Raw genomic sequence first — 20,342 nt, 5'->3', positions numbered from 1 at the left:
TCACTGAAATGTACAAAAACACACAAAACTGTATGTAGTCAAACATGGCTTTATACAAAACACAAGGAATAGTTACAAAATAATTGTCTAAATAAATATTTCCAAAAACGATAGAGTAAAACCCAGGCGTTACATTATTTAGGCAGCCAACATGAAGTTTCGGCCGTCTCTATATTAACAGAACATATAAAAAATAAAAAATGAAATGTTAAGAACGTGAAATGAAATGCAATTATTTTTAAACAGTTGTGTCCTAGAACTAACATGATGTTGGCTTGCCACACCAGTGGATTAGGACATTTCACATCCCAATACAGTGAAATGTCAAAAGCAGAAATCACTTCCTAGTCACAGGCTACAAATAATATAATAAAAAAAAAATCTACGCCGATACCACTTGACTCTTTATTCACCAGTTCGTCAGAACCAGTGAACCGTTCTCTTCACATCGTAGCCGGGGGTCAATCCAGAACAGTAGAGGACGAGGACCATGGTACAGATGTTAATGTAAACTTTGCATACAGTGGAAGGACTATTCCCTTGTCTATCAAATTAATCTTAAACTGCTAAAAGATTGCCTACACTAAACAATAAAGGGACCGTTCTGGGCCAGGGTAAAACTGACAGGCCATCAGAAGGTACCAATGACAAGCCATCAGAAGTTACTACTGAGGGGCCATCAAGACGTTCCACTGACCATCAGGAGGTACCACTGACAGGCCATCAGAAGGTACCACCGAGGGGCCATCAGGAGGTTCAACTGACCGACCACCAGGAGGTGCCAATGAGGGGCAACCAGGAGGTACAACTGAGGGGCCATCAGAAGATACCGGTTGGCAGGTCTTTGCTAAACATCCCATCAAAGTCCAGCTCCCGGCCCATCAGCTCCTCTTCCACCGCGTCCAGAGCCCATTGGTGGTCTGTTAGCTCCAGAGCCTCCCACTCAGCCTGGAAAACAGAAGCCGGAAGCCCATGAGCAAACACTGTCCATCAAACGTGCTGCTCATGTGATTATTAGGGACGGCGCTGCCGCACTACCTTGAACGCTTTGTTTGTGTCGGCAGGCATCGCCATGGCAGCACCGCTCATCTGCTCCTGCATGATCCTTGACTGGTCAGCACCTTTAAAGGACAGACGGTCAGCACACACCCAGACAGAGCTCTAGTGACAGTCGGTAAGCACATACCCAGAAAGACCTCTCCTCTGAGTCTCACTGGCTCAGCAGAGTTACAGTACTCAGATGGAGTAGGGCTGCACGGATCATACATCGTTCTCGTATCATAATCGCGTTACGCACACGTGTGATATTCGTATCGCTTGACGCGTGATATTAAATCATTTGAAACAACCTTCTAAGCTTCTCATTTTCCAGACTCTACAAGAGAAGTCTGTCTGATATAACATAATTTACTCTTATTTAAGGGTTTTTGGATAGTTTGTTGCTAGGGAGTGTCATGCGTGCTCTGCATGCACAGCGAACCACCAATCACTGATCATGTTAATCAGTTTATGATCAGGCAACCAAAGTAGTCGCAGAACAAAACTTAAAAATTAGGAAAATAAGATTTAATTCCAAGGAGAAAAACGTCAGTCGTATGGAAGTATTTTGGTTACAGAAAAGACCACGTTGACCCACGGTACTTTGTCCAGAGTGCTTTGCAATGGTTGCCACAGCAGAAGGCAACACAAGTTATTTATTTTCCCTTTTAATTTTCCACCATGAAGCTTTGTATAACGAGTGCAAGACAAACTTGAAGGACATGCCTTTGCCAGTGTTGCACCGTAGAAAGGGGTTCAAAGCGGATCTATGCAGATGCACTCCACTACAAATCACCCGAAGCATTAAACTATGGTGCATTATTTTTCCTAAGAATTACATATACATATCGCAGAAAGACAAAATATCGCAATACAAATTCTTTCCAATACCGTGCAGCCCTGATATGGAGTACTGGAAGCACTCCAAATGTATTTACTGACAGGTTGATTTATCAAATTCAAAACAAACTCTTTGTAATTAAGTGTATCTAAAACCAATGAATGATTGGATCCTGCCCTATCAGACTCCCCATAGCCATCACTTTAGTTTTAAATGTAATCTCCACACCTCTTTCCTCACATGCGGATGAGTTTGATCGTTTTAAATGACTACGTTACAAATAGTGATGGCTACAGCTAAGCTTACAGGGGGCAGGGTTAACACCTGCCCTCCCTTCTTTCCTTTTGTGCTTCATCCGAATCTTGTGCACAAAAGATAGCAGAAAAAAGTACCGTTATCTTGTCCTAGGATTAGTGAGTACATGCTCCGCAATCCGAAGACATTCAGGAAGTACCACGAGGCAGAGCTCACCCTGGAAGAGTTAACACAAGCAGTTAGAGAAGGGCAACGCTTACTCCAGTCACGACACATCCATCGATGAACAAAAACATCGAAACGGCAAACAAAGAAAACGACTTACCAGGAAGCATCGAGGGACAGCAGCTCTATGCCCTGTTGAAGCATGGGCTTAAAGCGCAGAGTGAGAGGGAAGGGCACCTTGGCTGGAAGGTAAAGAGAGACCGTCAGCCCGACCGCACTGATGGCACCCATCATTAGCTGCTGAGCGGGTTGAATCCTTACTTGTTACAAATCCAGAGAAGGTCCAATTGATCCATCCTCCGATGAGGATCATGGGAAGAACGTTGGTGACGTTCCCCTTCATCATGTCGGTCAGCATGCTGGGATCTGAACACGAGGCAGACATGGATGAAACATTAATAACATACATGACAGAGGCAGTAAAACGTGGAGGAAACGTTACGTTGATAACATACAAGGAGGCAGTAAGACATGAGTGAAACACTAGGTTACGATCACAACAGCTTGCATGACAGTGGCAGTAAGCCTAAAGTTACATTTGCAATTGCTTATTTCATTCAGCTTTATGCCATCAGTGTACCCTGACCCTAAGCCCAACCCAAACCCTGCTTACTGGGTTAGATAGCATACCATGGATACCATTCATATCTGATCATTAGCTGATCAGACCAAACTTCTATAATATTTATAATATAATATTTTAAGCATAAAACAATGTCTTAATCTCACCATAAGAATAAGGGACCATCTGTAAATAGTTGGTGACAGAACAAATGATCCAGTAAAGGGGTTACCTGTCATTGGAGATGGTGGGATCACCTTTCGTTTGCTCTTCTTGAAGAACCCATCATCTTGATTATTGAAGTAGAATTTTCTCATCAAAAATGACTGAAACAGGAAAGAATCATGTTTCATTTGACATGGCCGTTGCAGATAAAGAAACTAAAATGAATATGCATTATTGTGTGGAATTAGTAATGCTGTTGTTGTGGTATTAGCAAGGAAAAATATTTATAATAACATTTTTCAATATTCAAAGGAATAGTTTAGCTACAACACTCATACCTGTTTTGGAATATATTTCCCATTTTCTCTGAGAATTCTGCTCCTGATGAGAACCTGACTGATAGAAACACAACACAAACATATCCAAGTAAACGCAGGTCTTGGCAACATCTTCTACAGTCTACTACAGCCCAGGACATAACGTATTCTTACCTGTCGGAGACCTGTTCTAATGTCAGCTTCTTATCACTTTGAAGAAGAATCGACACATAATGTCGGATAATCCCAACCAAGAAGGTGATGAAGACGATGGGCAGAACCACCCACAGGCGGATGTTGGAGTCCAGCAGCAGCTCAGGCTCAGCCATACCTCTGAAATCACACAACACCACAGAAGAAGAAGAATTACAACCATAGGACAGCATGGGTTAGGGCTAGGCTAACTGCACAGGGATGGGGGACCAGTTACAATACAACACTACGTCCACGACGACCACTACAGCAGCGTGTCCAACCATGGACTGATACCGTCCCCACTGTGGACACGGGGTCCCCTGGTGGTCCCTCTGGCGGGTGAGGACACGTTACCATGGTGATCTCCCCTTGTGGTCCCTCTAGCGGGTGAGGACATGTTACCATGGTGATCACCCCCTGTGGTCCCTCTAGGCGGTGGGGACATGTTACCATGGTAACACGTCCCCTAGTGGTCCCTCTAGGTAGTGAGGCCATGTTACCATGGTGATGTCCCCTAGTGGTCCCTAGGTGGTGAGGACAGTTACCATGGTAAGTTAAGGTATATCTAGATGAAGGGGACATTTTACCATGGTAAACTGTCCCCACCACCTAGCGGGACATCAACATGTTACCATTGAGATGTCCCCTAGTGGTCCCTCTATGCGGCGAGTCGAGGACCACCAGCTCCAAATTACGGTACCTAAAGGTGTAATATTATGCGTGTATTATGGGGCCCAAACGGTCATAATTTCTCGATTAATGAATACCGACCAATGATTAAATATAATGACAGTCTATGGGATTGTAACCGGCCGTGACAATGGACCGAGGGCCGCGGGCGGACAGCCTGATCCCCGGTCGGTTCTTACCTCACGGACCTTCCGGTGGCTAACAGCACCGAGTACTGAACACGGCTACGAGTACTGAGGAGTGGTGTCGTCTGGGTTAAAAACGGTCTTCAGATTGGTCTCAACAGGAGCAGCTACCATCAGAAGGGATCCTGGTTTGAGCAAGAGGAGCTACCGTCAGAAAAGATCCCGGTCCACAACATCAGCGGCTCATCGGTCTGAAGCTCAAAGAACGAGGAGCGCGGAGTACAGCCGGAGCCTGGAGCGCCTCCCTGTGGTGAGGAGTGTCAGCTACAGAGATCTCTGTTGGTCGCTCTTTATTCCTCCCAGAGTTCACAGTGTCACGTCTTGCGTTATGAATAAGGGATAATTCTTCGGGTGTTTATTTAGTGTTGGAGTAGCGTGGAGGTAAAAAGAGAGAATAGAGTCTGAAACACTTTGACTATGTGCAGAAGGACGATAATGAGGTGCTGAGTTTGTGTTGGATGCAAAGGTCAGCAGAACGAAAGCATGCTGGTACCGCTGGACGGGCCCATGATGTTGAGTCAGGGCCGAGGTCAGACTCCTGAACTATACCTTAAGAATTAATCTCTAAATGAATTTATTATGACACTTCGACGGAAACTCCTGATAACAGGAGGAGGATCACTACAACATTACACATTCTAAATACAGAATACAGAATACCTTTTCAAAGGGAGATATTCCACCGCAGCAAGACGGAGAGAAAGAGCGGTGGAAGTGAGCGTCTGATGTGAGAGTCCATTGTAGCGTCACCTTGTGTCAGGAAAGGCCAACGAAGGCCTTTGTTCCTGGAGGACAACGCCATCAGTGGCCGTCCTGCCTCCTGTCAAAGGCCCTGGTAGGCCGGGGTCACCCAGCTGGGGAACCTGTCCGGCCACTCTGTCCTCACAGCACGCTATGTCTGTGGTCACTAGGGGTGGGGGTCTCTGGAAGTCTTTGGACACCAGGACAGTCTCTCGGTCTCTCGGGGTCTGGGGTTCTCTGGATGTCTTTGGACACTTGGGGGCAGTCTGGGGGTCTCTGGATGTCTGTGGACACTGGGGGGCGGGGGGTTGTCTGGGGGTCTCTGGATGTCTGTGGACACTTGGGGGCGGTCTGGGGGTCTCTGGATGTCAGTGGTCACTAGGGCTGGGGGTATTTGGGTCTCTGGATGTCTGTGGTCACTAGGGGTGGGGGTATGGGGGTCTCTGGGTGTCTGTTGTCACTAGGGTCTGGGGGTCTCTGGATGTCAGTGGACACACTAGGGCTGGGGTTCTGGGGGTCTCTGGATGTCTGTTGTCACTAGGGGTGGGGGTATGGGGGTATCTGGATGTCTTGCCACGGGTCTGGGGGTATCTGGATGTTTTTGGTCACTTGGGGTGGGTCCGGGGATCTCTGGGTGTCACTGGACTCAGTGACACGATCTCATCTCTGATATTCAAACTAGAAAAGCTACTCAGTGGAAATCCGCTGGTGGAGAAATGCAGCTCTGAGGTCAACGGTAGCTTTGAGCTGCTCAGTGTTTCATTAGAGGGGGAGGTGGACCGCCTCCTCGAGGTGTGGAAGTGGTATTTAACGCTCAGCATGCCACAGGTTATCCTGGTTATATTCTCTATCAGCAATCCAAGACCCACCAGCACCTCCTCCCCCTTTGCCCCCACCCCCCCTTCTCATCCTTATTCTATCCCTCCATGCCTCTCTTCTGTCTGTCTGTCTGTCTGTCTGTCTGTCTGTCTGTCTGTCTGTCTGTCTGTCTGTCTGTCTGTCTGTCTGTCTGTCCGTCTGTCTATCATATAACTATGTCTAAAATATCTCAAATGTGTCAGCACCCTGCAATCTTCTGTTGAACTTTAGAGTTTGATATACAGTTTTTGATATGTATAGATTTCAATATCCAACACTAATGTGTTGGATGTGTTACTAAGTACAAACATCATGAAATTCCAGAGAGAGTGGAGTCTGTTAAATGGTTGATATAAAGAATTAAATAAAAGGTTGTTTTGGAGACAAGAAGAAATGGGTTCATCATAATAATATTATTATATATATCATAATATTCATAATCGGGTCACGCGGAGGAATGCGTCGCCAGCCGCCGGAAGTGGAATATATGCTGCATCCGGGTCGGGTCGCTTCACCACTCCGACGACATTCCTTCTTTACTGTTTAGAGAAACATAATAGAATAAATAATAGAATACAGACGATACGTTTATGCACCGAGGAGCCAGGTCGGGATCAACTTCTGAAGGTAAAGTGTATCTTCACCTCCTGTCACGTCCGGAAAGACAGCCGCCTCCAGCGAGGAGAGCTAACGGCTAATCACAATTTAGTAACTGGTTCTCCTGATCACGGGTTCTCCTGATCACTGGTTCTCCTGAGTAACTGGTTCAACTGATTACTGGTTCTACTGATTACTGGTTCTACTGATCACTGGTTCACCTGATGACTGGTTCTCCCGAGTCACTGTTTCTCCTGATCACTGGTCTGGGGATTTGATATCAAATCACCTTAAACAAATGTAATCAGTCCATCAATTAATCGATTTGTGCACCGCGTCTTCCACCATCTAGGTGGGCATTGAACCAACGCCAGTTTCCTTAAATGGAGGCGATTTTGGGGGCGATTGGAGACAGATTGGATTCCAAAGTGTCAATAGATTTAGTACCAGACTCGCATTGACCGATAACTTAACTTTGGACCGTGTCTTTGTCTTTCTCCCAGAATTGTGACCATCCTGTGCAGTGGAGTATGTTTGAGCCCATGGGAGCAGATAAAAGGTACGGACTGGACTGGAAACGTTGTTCTTCTATTGTTGGTATGTTTTGCTGATGCTGACCACCTGTACTTAACGGTCTGCAGGCCCAGCCGGGGCGAACGCAGCGGGCGCTATGGCTCGCTGGGGGGTAGAGAGGAGTCGGACCGGTACGAGAGCAGAAAGAGAGACACGGAAAGAGATTCTGACCGCCGCTGGGGTGACGAGCAGGAGTGTTTCGAGGAGCGCAGAGACAGTCCTGAGGTCGGTGGCTTCACCACGTTGTGCAATACCTTCGTCCAGTACTTATAACCCTGGGATTAGGGTAAGGGTTAGGGCTAACCCAATGTGATGTCTGTGCAGAGGGGGAGAAAGCGGCACCTCAGTGACCGGTCCGATGACGAGTATGACGCAGACTACCCAGACCAGGACTACAGGATGGAGCCGGAGGAGGAGAGCAAGACGGTGATGCTCCGGGGTCTGTCCCTGCACGTCGTTGAGGAGGACGTGAGTCTCTGTTCTAGAATCAAGCAAGCATCACTCCATGTACGAGCCCCATGGAGACACGAGGACCACTAACTGCTGTTGTGTTCAGATCCGACTGGCCCTGGAAGAGCTCCAGGGACCCCAGCCTGTGGACGTCCGCCTGATGAGAAAGAGGACAGGTTGGTGTTGCATGTTCAGAGAGCGTTGTGATCCACGCGCCACCCTGTGCCGACCCTCTGCCCCTCCTCAAAGCAGATGATAGTACTGTCAGAGAGACCTCTTGTTGTTTGCATTTGTATGAAGGAGGAGTGACTGTAGGACTGCCAGGTAAGGCGGTAGAAACGTGAACATCAGGGACATGCTAAAGCCGCCATCCACACCCTTTAGGCGAGCTCCACTCGATGTGTACTGTGGAGTGTACAGCCAACTGACTGAATGTTATGACGAGGCCTTCTCACTAACCCCCCCGTCTATATTTGAATGCTGTCTCTAGGTTTAAGCCGTGGTTTCGCCTTCGTGGAGTTTTATCACTTGCAAGATGCTTCCCGGTGGATGGAGAACAACCAGGTTGAACGATCACCAAGTCTAGAATCTGTCTTGGAGATTAGAGCCCCCAATTACAGACACTATGATTTGAATAATCATAAAGGACTAAATCCTGTTGGAGAAATGTAGACACCTGACAGCTCGTGTTTTTTAGTCAACATCACATGTTTATTTTTCATTTTTGAGTTAATTTCTTATTTGTTCATTTTTTGATGACGTATAAACGTTACATCAGAACTTTTGCTGACAAGACCAAAATCAATCCACTGCTCAGGTGTATTTATTAGCCAACTGGCAAATTCTTATTATTATTCTTATTATGTGGAAATGGGTTTGGGGGTTTGAACCAGAGGTTATTCAGAAAGAAAATGTTGACAGATAAGATGATAGTTTTGGGGGTGAAAAACAAGGCCTTTGTCCTTTTTTATTTGAGTGTGTGGGCCTCCTCCAATCAGTCCTGACTAGTCTTCAGAAGTTTCCTCACACTGCTCCAGCTCAGTCCCTTGTTCTCGCCTCCATTTAAAATCCGAAGACTGGAACGAGACAAGGACGAGCTGGCAGCCCTCCGGTCCGAAACACGTAGGGTCACTGCCCAGCACAAGTTCCCCCGCACACACCATCTCTCTCTCTCTCTCTCTCTCTCTCTCTCTCTCTCTCTCTCTCTCTCTCTCTCTCTCTCTCTCTCTCTCTCTCTCTCTCTCTCTCTCTCTCTCTCTCTCTCTCTCTCTCTCTCTCTCTCTCTCTCTCTCTCTCTCTCTCTCTCTCTCTCTCTCTCTCTCTCTCTCTCTCTCTCTCTCTCTCTCTCTCTCTCTCTCTCAATCTCTTCACTATCTCCTCTCTCTCTACTCTCTACTCTAAGTGCGTTGAGCTCTCTTCTCCCGTTCCTGCCGGTCGTACTCATGGGGTGGGATAGTTAAAAACCTCACCTTCCGTGAGGGCGTGTCGTAACTTGTTGTTTTGGACTTTCAGAATAAGTTGGTGATCCATGGGAAACCCGTTGCCATGCACTACAGCAACAGAAGACAGAAGTTTGAGAACTGGTTGTGCAATTCTGTAAGTGATTCTGTAAAATATTGATCCTCTTCTTTTAACAGAGGTCAGAACTGTATTTTATTGAACTAACCCCACTCCTTGTTTCTCACAGTGCGGCTTGTATAACTTCCGGAAGAGGCTGAAGTGTTTCAGATGTGGTGCCGACAAAGTTGGTAAGATGAGCTCTTTGGTCCACATTCTCCTTGACCCAGCGAGTCTGAAGGTGTGACCGTGGTGGTCTCTCTCCTGATCCTGCCACCCTGATGTTTCTACAGACGGGGAGTGTGTCGGGGCAAGCGGCGCCAACGAGTCTCTACATACCGGAGATTACAACGGAGACAGTGAGTTCTGTTGGTGGTCGGGCTTGAATTAAAAGTACTGTATAAAATGCAACCTAATGATTGCTTTTTCCATTGTTGCTCCATCTACAGCCATCATTTTGAGAAACATCGGGCCTCTTACCATGGTCCACGCCATCCTAAACCTGCTGGCGCCCTACGCCAACCTGTCTTCCGGAAACATCCGGCTCATCAAGGACAAGCAGACCGGGCAGAACCGGGGCTTCGCCTTCGTCCAGCTGTCCTCCCCGCTGGTAAGATACCTTGCTCTGGGTCGGCAATAGCTCAGTAACCGGAGCCAAGGTTGCTAGGTCGTGTTAACCGTTGTAAGTCGCGCTTGATGAAAGCTAAATGCCCTAAATGTTATTATAAACGCTCTACCACCATGGCCAGGGGCTCTTCTCCGCCTCCTAACTCCTCCTTGATATCTTCCAGGAGGCTTCTCAGCTCCTCACCATTCTCCAGGGCCTTCAACCACCTCTCAAGCTGGACGGCAAGACCATCGGTGTGGACTACGCCAAGAGCGCCCGGAAGTGAGTGACGAAGCGGTACCGCCGTATCGTGTTCCACCCCGTGGTTGCATTCCTCTCACCGACGGGTTTGTTTCCCTCTGCAGAGACTCGGCGCAGCCAGAGGGAGTCCGGGCCAACGCTCTGTCGGTGGCCTGCACGGCCATCGCCGCAGCCCAGTGGTCCTCCAGCCATGTGAGGACAGAACACGCAGTCTTTGACACCCACATTCACCCACATTCACCCCCCGTCAGTGCCAGTGTGTAACGGTGGTCTCCTCTCTCCGTCCCCTCAGCTGCAGCAGGGTCCAGGCGCCGCCCCGGACTACGCTCCGCTGCAGGAGGCGTACGCAGCGTTCCCTCAGGTAGGTGGTCAGGGTGCTGTCCCCCGCTCTATTGAGGCTCTAGATCCAGAGGGTTGAGGCCTAACCACGTCCTTCCATCCCAGGGGCAGAGCTACCAGGTGTGGCCGCAGCAGCCGGAAGCACCGGTCCCCAACGCTGGAGACGGCCTGCTAGGAGGTAGGGAGAGTGGCTCAAACCGCTAGGAAGTAGGAGGTAGGGAGAGTGGCTCAGACTGCTAGGAAGTAGGAGGTAGGGAGAGTGGCTCAGACTGCCAGTCTTGGTTGTGTGTTGGGGTTAGACCTTTTTGGTTGTGAGTTGGTTTGAGGGCTGGGGTTAGACAGTCTTGATGTGAGTTGGGTCGAGTCCGCAGTTGAACCTGTGCTCTCTGCCTCAGCTGCCCCTGGGGTGAAGGCTCTGCTCCCTGCTGCTGGCGGGGTGCTGCTGTACCAGCCTGTCCTCATCGGCCAGCCGGCTATACAGGTAGACCACACCTGGGATTCACTACTGAGTCGTTAGGCGGACCCTTTATCCAGTGCTACCCTCCGGTTATAACCCTATAAGGAGCAGATGGGGTTCAGGTTAGGCCTGGACACCTCTGGGATTCTTTAGACTGGAAGAAGCCCCATGCACTCTTAAGATACGAGGCGCATTACAGGAAGTGATGATCTCCTCGCAGGAAGTGTGACGCGTGTGGGTCTGTAGTTGGGTTCTGACGTGGGCTTTCTCCTTTGGCCCTCCAGAGCCACCCCCTGCAGGGGCAGCTGGACGCGGGGCAGCGGAGGACCTCGGCACCGGGCCCCGGGCCGGGGGGCCCCCTGCCCGGCCCCAGCCAGGCCGCCACCCCAGCGCTCCAGACCGGTAGGTGGTCTGGCCGGGCCGGGGGAGGGAGGGGGAGCACATGATGGAACCTCTGATAGACAGGATGGTGCCCTAAGTTGTTATGTTTTATTTAACCTCCAGTGGTCCCAGACATGTCTACGTACCAGTACGATGAGGCCTCAGGGTTCTACTACGACCCCCAGTCCGGCCTCTACTACGATCCCAGCAGCCAGGTGAGTGCCCTCCCAAAGGTTCTGTAGAACGGGGTAGTGTGGCGTTTACTTTAGCCTTCATTCTAGCATCGAGGTCCTGGCTAAAACTGCCCGACCAGGCTAATTCAATCTGGCTGATTCGTTAATTCCCTCACTCTCCACCTCGAGCTGGTGTGTGGTGAGCGTTCTGGCGCCGATTGGCTGCCGTGCGTCAACCAAGTGGGTGCTACACATTGGTTGGTGGTTGGTGAGGTCCCCCCTTCACTGTAAAGCGCTTTGGGTACCTTAAGCACTAAATAAATGTAAGAAATTATTATTATTTAGGTCATCTGAACCTAACTGGTGACTTTCCTGTCCGGTTTGCTCCAGTATTGGCTGTGATATTTGGGATACAATTAAAATTAGGGCACTTAGCAGACGCTATTATCCAAAGCGATTAATACACACATTGACAGACCGACGGCAGAGTCAACCATGCAAGGCGACAGCCAGCTCGTCAGGAGCAGTTAGGGTTAAGTGTCTTGCTCAGGGACACATCAACTAGGAGGAGCTGGGGATCGAACTAGCAACCTTTCGGTTACGTGGCAACTGCTCTACCTCCCGAGCTAAGCCGACCCGGGTTCGGGATGGAGTTTGTCTGAGCAGCTGGCCCACTTGTCCTCCGCAGTACTTCTACAACGCCCAGACCCAGCAGTACGTCTACTGGGACGGGGACACCCAGACCTACCTCCCCGCTCCCTCGGCCACGGACGCCCCCGCCGACCAGGCCTCCGCCAGCGGGCCCGCCCCCAGCGGCCCAGGCCCCGCCCCCGACACCCCGTCCACCAGAGAGGCCAGGGAGAAGAAGGAGAAACCCAAGAGCAAGTCGGCCCAGCAGGTACCTGACCGCTGCCCTCTACCTGTTAGGTCTTTGTAGGTCTTACATTGGATTCAGAATGGTCTTAAAAAGTCATACCTGTAACTAGGCCTGCACGATAAATCGTTATAAAATCGCGATCTCGATTCGCCTCTGTGTGGATTTAAGTTTTAAGAACTTTTTTGAGCCTTCATTTACAGGTGTGTGGAGTTGGTTCAGTAGTTATAAAAGGCCAGCAATTAAAGTCAATGTGCTGCTATATGTACAAAATAAATAAATCCATTTTTGATACTGCACTTTAATCAGTTACAAAGGGCCATATGAAACCCAACATGCTAGAGGGGCCAAAAAACGATGTTTAGGACTGCATTTTTTTTTTTAACTTTTTGTCCATGTCTGTCCATGTCTTCCGACAGATCGCCAAGGACATGCAGCGCTGGGCCAAGAGCATGAACAAGCAGAAGGAGAGGGGCGGTCTGGGCCCGGCCCGCCAGGAGGAGAGGAAGGAGTCGGCCGCCGCGGACGCAGGATTCACCCTCTTTGAGAAGAAGGTCAGTCCATTACGTACCTCAGCCTCTCAGAGAGGGTTCTGTCCATTAAGTACCTCAGCCTCTCAGAGAGGGTTCTGTCCATTAAGTACCTCAGTCTCTCAGAGAGGGTTCTGTCCATTAAGTACCTCAGCCTCTCAGAGAGGGTTCTGTCCTTTAAGTACCTCAGCCTCTCAGAGAGGGTTCTGTCCATTAAGTACCTCAGCCTCTCAGAGAGGGTTCTGTCCTTTAAGTACCTCAGCCTCTCAGAGAGGGTTCTGTCCTTTAAGTACCTCAGCCTCTCAGAGAGGGTTCTGTCCATTAAGTACCTCAGCCTCTCAGAGAGGGTTCTGTCCTTTAAGTACCTCAGCCTCTCAGAGAGGGTTCTGTCCATTAAGTACCTCAGCCTCTCAAAGGGGGTTCTGTCCATTACTTACCTCAGCCTCTCAGAGAGGGTTCTGTCCATTACGTACCTCAGCCTCTCAGAGAGGGTTCTGTCCATTACGTACCTCAGCCTCTCAGAGGGGGTTCTGTCCATTAAGTACCTCAGCCTCTTTGAGAAGAAGGACAGTCCATTAACTACCTCAGTCTCTCAGAGCGGGATCTGTCCATTAACTACCTCAGTCGCTCAGAGAGGGTTCTGTCCATCTTGTACCTTAGCCTCTCAGATAAGAAGGTTCTGTCCATTTTGTACCTCAACCTCTCAGAGAAGGTTCTGTCCATCATTTACCGCAGCCTCTTTGAGCAGAAATTCTGTCCATTATGTACTTCAGCCTCTCAGAGCGTTCTGTCCATTAAGTACCTCAGCTACTGTAGAGTGGTTCTCTTGTTTCTAGTGTGTGTGTGTGGAGTGGATCTCATGTGAGTAGAGTGGATCTCTTGTGTCCAGTGTGTGATGGATCTCTCCAATGCTTCGCTTTCAGCAAAGTGGCCTCCTGGATATGCTGCCCTTCATGAAGGAGCCGGTGAGGATGGTGGAGCCGCAGGAGGTGGTGGCCCCGGTGAGTGTGGAGCAGGAGGTGCAGGACGTAGGACATAGGTGGAGGTGGAGGTCATAGGCGGAGGACGTAGGCGTAGAACATGAGCAGCACCCTCCTAAGATCATACTGTTGATCTTATATTAAATATATTGCACTTTCTAAAATGCTTTTTTAACTTTGCCTTTATTATCTATCTATTTTTCTAATTTTTTGCATATGTTTTCTTTTACTTATCTATTATTTTATTGTATGACAAGGTTTATATGTGAAGCACTTGGAGTCGGCCTTGTGTATGAAAAGTGCTTTATAAATGAAGTTGCCTTGCCTTGTATTCCCCCCCTGTCCCCAGCCCCTGGTGGCCTCCTACAGCGGGGGGGACAGCGACCCTGAGGAGGCGGCGGGCGGAGAGCGGCTGGAGGAGGACGAGGGCCTGGTGGACTGGAGGAAGATGGCGTGCCTGCTGTGCCGCCGCCAGTTCCCCAACGGGGACGCCCTGCGGCGCCACACGCAGCTCTCAGACCTGCACAAGGTGGGTCTCTCCTCATCAGGGTGGGTCTCTCCTCATCAGGGTGGGTCTCCTCATCAGGGTGGGTCTCTCCTCATCAGGGTGGGTCTCTCCTCATCAGGGTGGGTCTCTCCTCATTAGGGTGGGTCTCTCCTCATCAGGGTGGGTCTCTCCTCATCAGGGTGGGTCTCTCCTCATTAGGGTGGGTCGCTCCTCATCAGGGTGGGTCTCTCCTCATTAGGGTGGGTCTCTCCTCATCAGGGTGGGTCTCCCCTCATCAGGGTGGGTCGCTCCTCATCAGGGTGGGTCTCTCCTCATTAGGGTGGGTCTCTCCTCATTAGGGTGGGTCTCTCTTCATTAGGCTGAGTCTCTCTTCATTAGGGTGGGTCTCTCCTCATTAGGGTGGGTCTCTCCTCATCAGGGTGGGTCTCTCCTCATCAGGGTGGGTCTCTCCTCATCAGGGTGGGTCTCTCCTCATCAGGGTGGGTCTCTCCTCATCAGGGTGGGTCTCTCCTCATCAGGCTGGATCTCTCTTCATCAGGGTGGGTCTCTCCTCGTCAGGGTGGGTCTCTCCTCGTCAGGGTGGGTCGCTCCTCATTAGGGTGGGTCTCTCCTCATCAGGGTGGGTCTCTCCTCGTCAGGGTGGGTCTCTCTTCATTAGGCTGGGTCTCTCTTCGTCAGGGTGGGTCTCTCCTCGTCAGGGTGGGTCTCTCCTCATCAGGGTGGGTCTCTCCTCATCAGGGTGGGTCTCTCCTCATCAGGGTGGGTCTCTCTTCATCAGGGTGGGTCTCTCCTCGTCAGGGTGGGTCTCTCCTCATCAGGGTGGGTCTCTCCTCATTAGGGTGGGTCTCTCCTCATCAGGGTGGGTCTCTCCTCATCAGGGTGGGTCTCTCTTCATTAGGCTGGGTCTCTCTTCATCAGGGTGGGTCTCTCCTCATCAGGCTGGGTCTCTCCTCATCAGGCTGGGTCTCTCCTCATCAGGGTGGGTCTCTCCTCATCAGGGTGGGTCGCTCCTCATCAGGCTGGGTCTCTCCTCATCAGGGTGGGTCTCTCCTCATCAGGGTGGGTCTCTCCTCATCAGGGTGGGTCTCTCTTCATTAGGCTGGGTCTCTCTTCATTAGGGTGGGTCTCTCCTCATCAGGGTGGGTCTCTCCTCATCAGGGTGGGTCTCTCCTCATCAGGGTGGGTCGCTCCTCATCAGGGTGGGTCTCTCCTCATCAGGGTGGGTCTCTCCTCATCAGGGTGGGTCTCTCTTCATCAGGGTGGGTCTCTCCTCATCAGGGTGGGTCGCTCCTCATCAGGGTGGGTCTCTCTTCATTAGGCTGGGTCTCTCCTCATCAGGGTGGGTCTCTCCTCATCAGGGTGGGTCGCTCCTCATCAGGGTGGGTCGCTCCTCATCAGGGTGGGTCTCTCCTCATCAGGGTGGGTCTCTCCTCATCAGGGTGGGTCTCTCCTCATCAGGGTGGGTCTCTCCTCATCAGGGTGGGTCTCTCCTCATCAGGGTGGGTCTCTCCTCATCAGGCTGGGTCTCTCCTCATCAGGCTGGGTCTCTCCTCATCAGGGTGGGTCGCTCCTCATCAGGGTGGGTCTCTCCTCATCAGGGTGGGTCTCTCCTCATCAGGGTGGGTCTCTCCTCATCAGGGTGGGTCTCTCCTCATCAGGGTGGGTCTCTCCTCATCAGGGTGGGTCTCTCCTCATCAGGGTGGGTCTCTCCTCATCAGGGTGGGTCTCTCCTCATCAGGGTGGGTCGCTCCTCATCAGGGTGGGTCGCTCCTCATCAGGGTGGGTCTCTCCTCATCAGGGTGGGTCTCTCCTCATCAGGGTGGGTCTCTCCTCATCAGGGTGGGTCGCTCCTCATCAGGGTGGGTCTCTCCTCATCAGGGTGGGTCTCTCCTCATCAGGGTGGGTCTCTCCTCATCAGGGTGGGTCTCTCCTCATCAGGGTGGGTCTCTCCTCATCAGGGTGGGTCTCTCCTCATCAGGGTGGGTCTCTCCTCATCAGGGTGGGTCTCTCCTCATCAGGGTGGGTCTCTCCTCATCAGGGTGGGTCTCTCCTCATCAGGGTGGGTCTCTCTTCATCAGGGTGGGTCTCTCTTCATCAGGGTGGGTCTCTCCTCATCAGGGTGGGTCTCTCCTCATCAGGGTGGGTCTCTCCTCATCAGGGTGGGTCTCTCCTCATCAGGGTGGGTCTCTCCTCATCAGGGTGGGTCTCTCCTCATCAGGGTGGGTCTCTCCTCATCAGGGTGGGTCTCTCCTCATTAGGGTGGGTCTCTCCTCATTAGGGTGGGTCTCTCCTCATTAGGGTGGGTCTCTCCTCATCAGGGTGGGTCTCTCTTCATTAGGGTGGGTCTCTCCTCATCAGGGTGGGTCTCTCCTCATCAGGGTGGGTCTCTCCTCATCAGGGTGGGTCTCTCCTCATAAGGGTGGGTCTCTCCTCATCAGGCTGGGTCTCTCCTCATCAGGCTGGGTCTCTCTTCATTAGGGTGGGTCTCTCCTCATTAGGCTGAGTCTCTCTTCATTAGGGTGGGTCTCTCCTCATTAGGGTGGGTCTCTCCTCATTAGGGTGGGTCTCTCCTCATTAGGGTGGGTCTCTCCTCATTAGGGTGGGTCTCTCCTCATTAGGGTGGGTCTCTCTTCATTAGGCTGGGTCTCTCCTCATTAGGCTGGGTCTCTCTTCATTAGGGTGGGTCTCTTCATTAGGGTGGGTCTCTCCTCATTAGGGTGGGTCTCTCTTCATCGGGGTGGGTGATCCGTCATGTTCAATACCCAACACTGTCTTCTCCTTCATCCTTTCTGTAGCAAAACCTGGAGATCCAGAGAAAGGCGAAGCTAACGGAAGCGGAGCTGGAGGAGCTGGAGAGGAGGGAGACGGAGGTGAGGGTCTTCTGTTGATCTTCTGAAGAGGAAGGTGCACGTTACAGACGGCCCTCTGTAACGTCTTTCTCCCCCCAGCTGAAGTACCGAGACCGTGCCGCCGAGCGCAGGGAGAAGTACGGCGTGCCGGAGCCGCCCGCGCCCAAGAAGAAGAAGAGCTACGAGGCGCCAGCACCCACCGTGTGAGTACATGACCCCCACCACCGTGACCCCCCCCACCGTGACCCCCCCACCATGACCCCCCCACCATGACCCCCCCACCATGACCCCCACCCTTCGTGTGAGTATATGACACCCACCATGACATCTCTAAGTACCGTGACACCCACCTACTGCACCCTCACCCACCCTGTGAGCACCTTGCCACCCTCGGTACCATGACCCCCTCGGTACCATGACCCCCTCGTTACCATGACAACCTCAGCATCTTGACCCCCTCAGTACCATGACAACCTCAGCATCTTGACCCCCTCAGCACCACGACTCCTCAGCAGTCAGTACAGCAGTAGAAGGTCTCATCTCGACTCTCCCTCTCCAGGAACTACGAGCAGCCCACCAAGGACGGCTTGAGCAGCGACCACATCGGCAGCAAGATGCTGCAGGCCATGGGCTGGCAGCAGGGCACGGGGCTGGGCCGCAACCAGCAGGGCATCACCGCCCCCATCGCGGTGAGCACCTCTGCAGTGTGTGTCTGTATCTGTGTGACTGTGTGTCAGTGACTGTGTGTCTGTGTGACTGTGTCTCTGTCTGTGTCTGTGTCCGTCTGTCTGTGTCCGTCTGTCTGTCTGAGTGTGTTGTAACTCCCCTCTGTCCCCAGGCGTCCCTAAGAACTAAAGGTACTGGTCTCGGCATCAAGGGCAGTGCCTACGAGCTCTCAGCCTCTGACACCTACAAGGACGCTGTGAAGAAGGCCATGTTCGCCCGCTTCACGGAGATCGAGTGAGGTCGGTTTTCTCCAGCTGGACGTTCCTCAAGACGACCATCAGGAGATCGTCTATCTTTGATTTTTTTTTTTTTACTCAAGACTCTTTATAACTGCAAAAGATATATTTTGTCTTTGTAAATGCCTATTTTTTTCTCCAATTGATTTAAACGGATGCCAGGACTGCACTGTGTGCGGTTTGTAAAGTCTGTATTTGTACATAAAGTTGTGTTCGCTTCCCTTCTGGCTTGTGTTTGATGTTCTGTCGTTCCTAAAGCCATCCAGCAGACCGCCTGTCATACGCTTCAGACTGTCAAGGGGCAGTCTTAGTTAGATCACATCGATTGGCCTTGTGAAAACCCACTAGGAGTTTAGTAAAACGTTTAATATGCTGATCTACAGGTGGGAAGCGATCAGATCAAAATAAATTTGAGATTAATTTCAGATTAGTGCAGATTAATTAGTTTGGGTTTTAAAACTGGATAAGCTTTCCAGAGTATAGTCTTATCCTAGTCACATTTCTTTTCCTGATTCAGTGATCAAACGTATAGCTGCAAATTTTTCTCGAAGAGATGGCTTCATAACTCTTTCCACTTGATTACATCCTGCAGCCTCTGCTTCCTGGAAACAGATGTATTAATATCACCACCAGATCATGTTACAGTGATGAATTACTCTAATTGTACTAATGATCAAATCCGTGGTAATGTTCTGGTCCATACTCCAGGTTAGTAAACTCTGCGGTCTTCGGCCTCTTAATGTGTCCCTATCACGGTGGTGCTTATATGTAATGTTGGCAACTCTACCACAATGTACAAAGTTTGTAATGATATTTAATTTGGGTTATAAGCTATAATAAAATCGGAGTTAAAATACGGATGACTGAGTCATCCGTCCACATTCTTGGACGATGTTTGAGAGAAGGTCCATGCTCGTCGAGGCTTATCATTATTCTCTTGAATGTTCTATGATAGTGTATTATATGGGTCATGGGGTCCTCTCTCCTGGCGAGCGTTAACGGCCTAATGAGGAGCTGAAAGGTCATTCAAAGAGCGCCCCCCCACAGAGAGTGATGGGGGGGAGGGGGGGGGGAGAATGATGTCATCCTAATCATTTCTTAATCATAAACAAAACCTTACATTACCATCCTATTAGTGGTCAAATTGCATGTTCAAAGGACACTTTATGAGCTCTCGCCCTCTCTCCCCTCCTCCCCCTAACCCTCTCTCCTGTCCTCAATCTAACCCCCCCCCCCCCCTCCTCACCACTCATCTTCTCCGGCCCGGGGAGATGTCCCCTCTTCTGCCAGCCTGAAGGGAACAGACTGGTTCTCCACCCAGTCATCTCCCTACAGGTTGACTGGTTCCGTCATAGGAATGAGCAGAGTATCTCAGTTCATGATGCAGAATGTCACACACACACACACACACACACACACACACACACACACACACACACACACACACACACATGAATGCATGCACCCACGCAGGTGTGTGCGCACCTACACACAAACAAATAAATATCACATTAATTAAATGAATTAGCATTGTAAAGTAGTGTTTTGATGTAGCAATAGAAACAGGCCCAACAGGGAGGTTCTCTACCTCAGTGAGCACAATGATACTGACGGAGAGGACAGCTCCTCCGGCGCTGTGACGTCACAACGCGCTGCCGTCGCTGACCTAGAAACAGCATCCACTGTGCGCGCGACCGTCAGGGACACGCGGGGATGCTACTGAAAGCGATTACTGTCACTAATCATTTGTACTCGCCATAGCCCAATCAAAAAAAAAAATCTGCAACAAAAATGATAAAACACATAATTTCATATGGAACATCTTTGCAATTTTTTTTTTGGGATCACGTGAATAAGGAGATTGTAAGACACAAAACTATAGTTGAGCTTTAAATATTCCCTCTGAAATTCAGGCAGAGAACATCCTGGATGTTAGCGTTATCCCGGTCTACCAAACCGATACTTCCGGTCTCTTACTTCACGTGAGCTGTTATGCGCCAGTTAAAAGAGACCCGACCGAAAATAATAAGATCGTGACAAGAAAACCAACAGGAACGACAAGGAAAATAAATATGGGATCTGATGAATATTCGGTTAATGCAAAAAAGGATATCCCTCCATCAGAAGATCCGCCTCCCTCTTGCCTTTAAACCCATGTAACCAATTCCCGCC

General features: G+C 50.4%; 2 protein-coding genes across 2 annotated transcripts; one reads left to right on the top strand and one right to left on the bottom strand.

Annotated features, from left to right (window-relative positions):
• Positions 1-33: 33 nt before the first annotated feature.
• emc3 (ER membrane protein complex subunit 3) lies at positions 34-4,723 on the bottom strand. The gene is made up of 9 exons (XM_030375921.1): positions 4,468-4,723; positions 3,578-3,736; positions 3,425-3,482; positions 3,154-3,247; positions 2,621-2,725; positions 2,460-2,541; positions 2,272-2,351; positions 1,039-1,121; positions 34-948 (listed from the first exon to the last, which is right to left on the bottom strand). The coding sequence occupies exons 2-9, from the start codon at positions 3,730-3,732 to the stop codon at positions 820-822; spliced, it is 786 nt and encodes a 261-aa protein (XP_030231781.1). The 5' UTR covers positions 3,733-3,736; positions 4,468-4,723; the 3' UTR covers positions 34-819.
• A 1,826-nt stretch (positions 4,724-6,549) lies between these two features.
• On the top strand, positions 6,550-18,397 carry LOC115557327 (RNA-binding protein 5). Its single transcript, XM_030375064.1, has 25 exons — positions 6,550-6,699; positions 7,173-7,228; positions 7,311-7,467; positions 7,567-7,710; positions 7,799-7,868; positions 8,183-8,256; positions 9,205-9,288; positions 9,380-9,440; positions 9,543-9,608; positions 9,699-9,859; positions 10,041-10,138; positions 10,222-10,309; positions 10,410-10,478; positions 10,562-10,634; positions 10,852-10,937; positions 11,198-11,315; positions 11,418-11,509; positions 12,156-12,365; positions 12,761-12,895; positions 13,795-13,872; positions 14,201-14,380; positions 17,155-17,229; positions 17,308-17,411; positions 17,768-17,897; positions 18,047-18,397. The coding sequence occupies exons 2-25, from the start codon at positions 7,200-7,202 to the stop codon at positions 18,170-18,172; spliced, it is 2,508 nt and encodes an 835-aa protein (XP_030230924.1). The 5' UTR covers positions 6,550-6,699; positions 7,173-7,199; the 3' UTR covers positions 18,173-18,397.
• The last annotated feature ends 1,945 nt before the right edge of the window (positions 18,398-20,342 follow it).

This window comes from Gadus morhua, chromosome 13, assembly GCF_902167405.1.
Source record: "Gadus morhua chromosome 13, gadMor3.0, whole genome shotgun sequence".
NCBI lineage: Eukaryota > Metazoa > Chordata > Actinopteri > Gadiformes > Gadidae > Gadus > Gadus morhua.
Note: the sequence above shows the minus strand (reverse complement) of the source record. Positions and strands in the feature narration are given on the sequence as shown.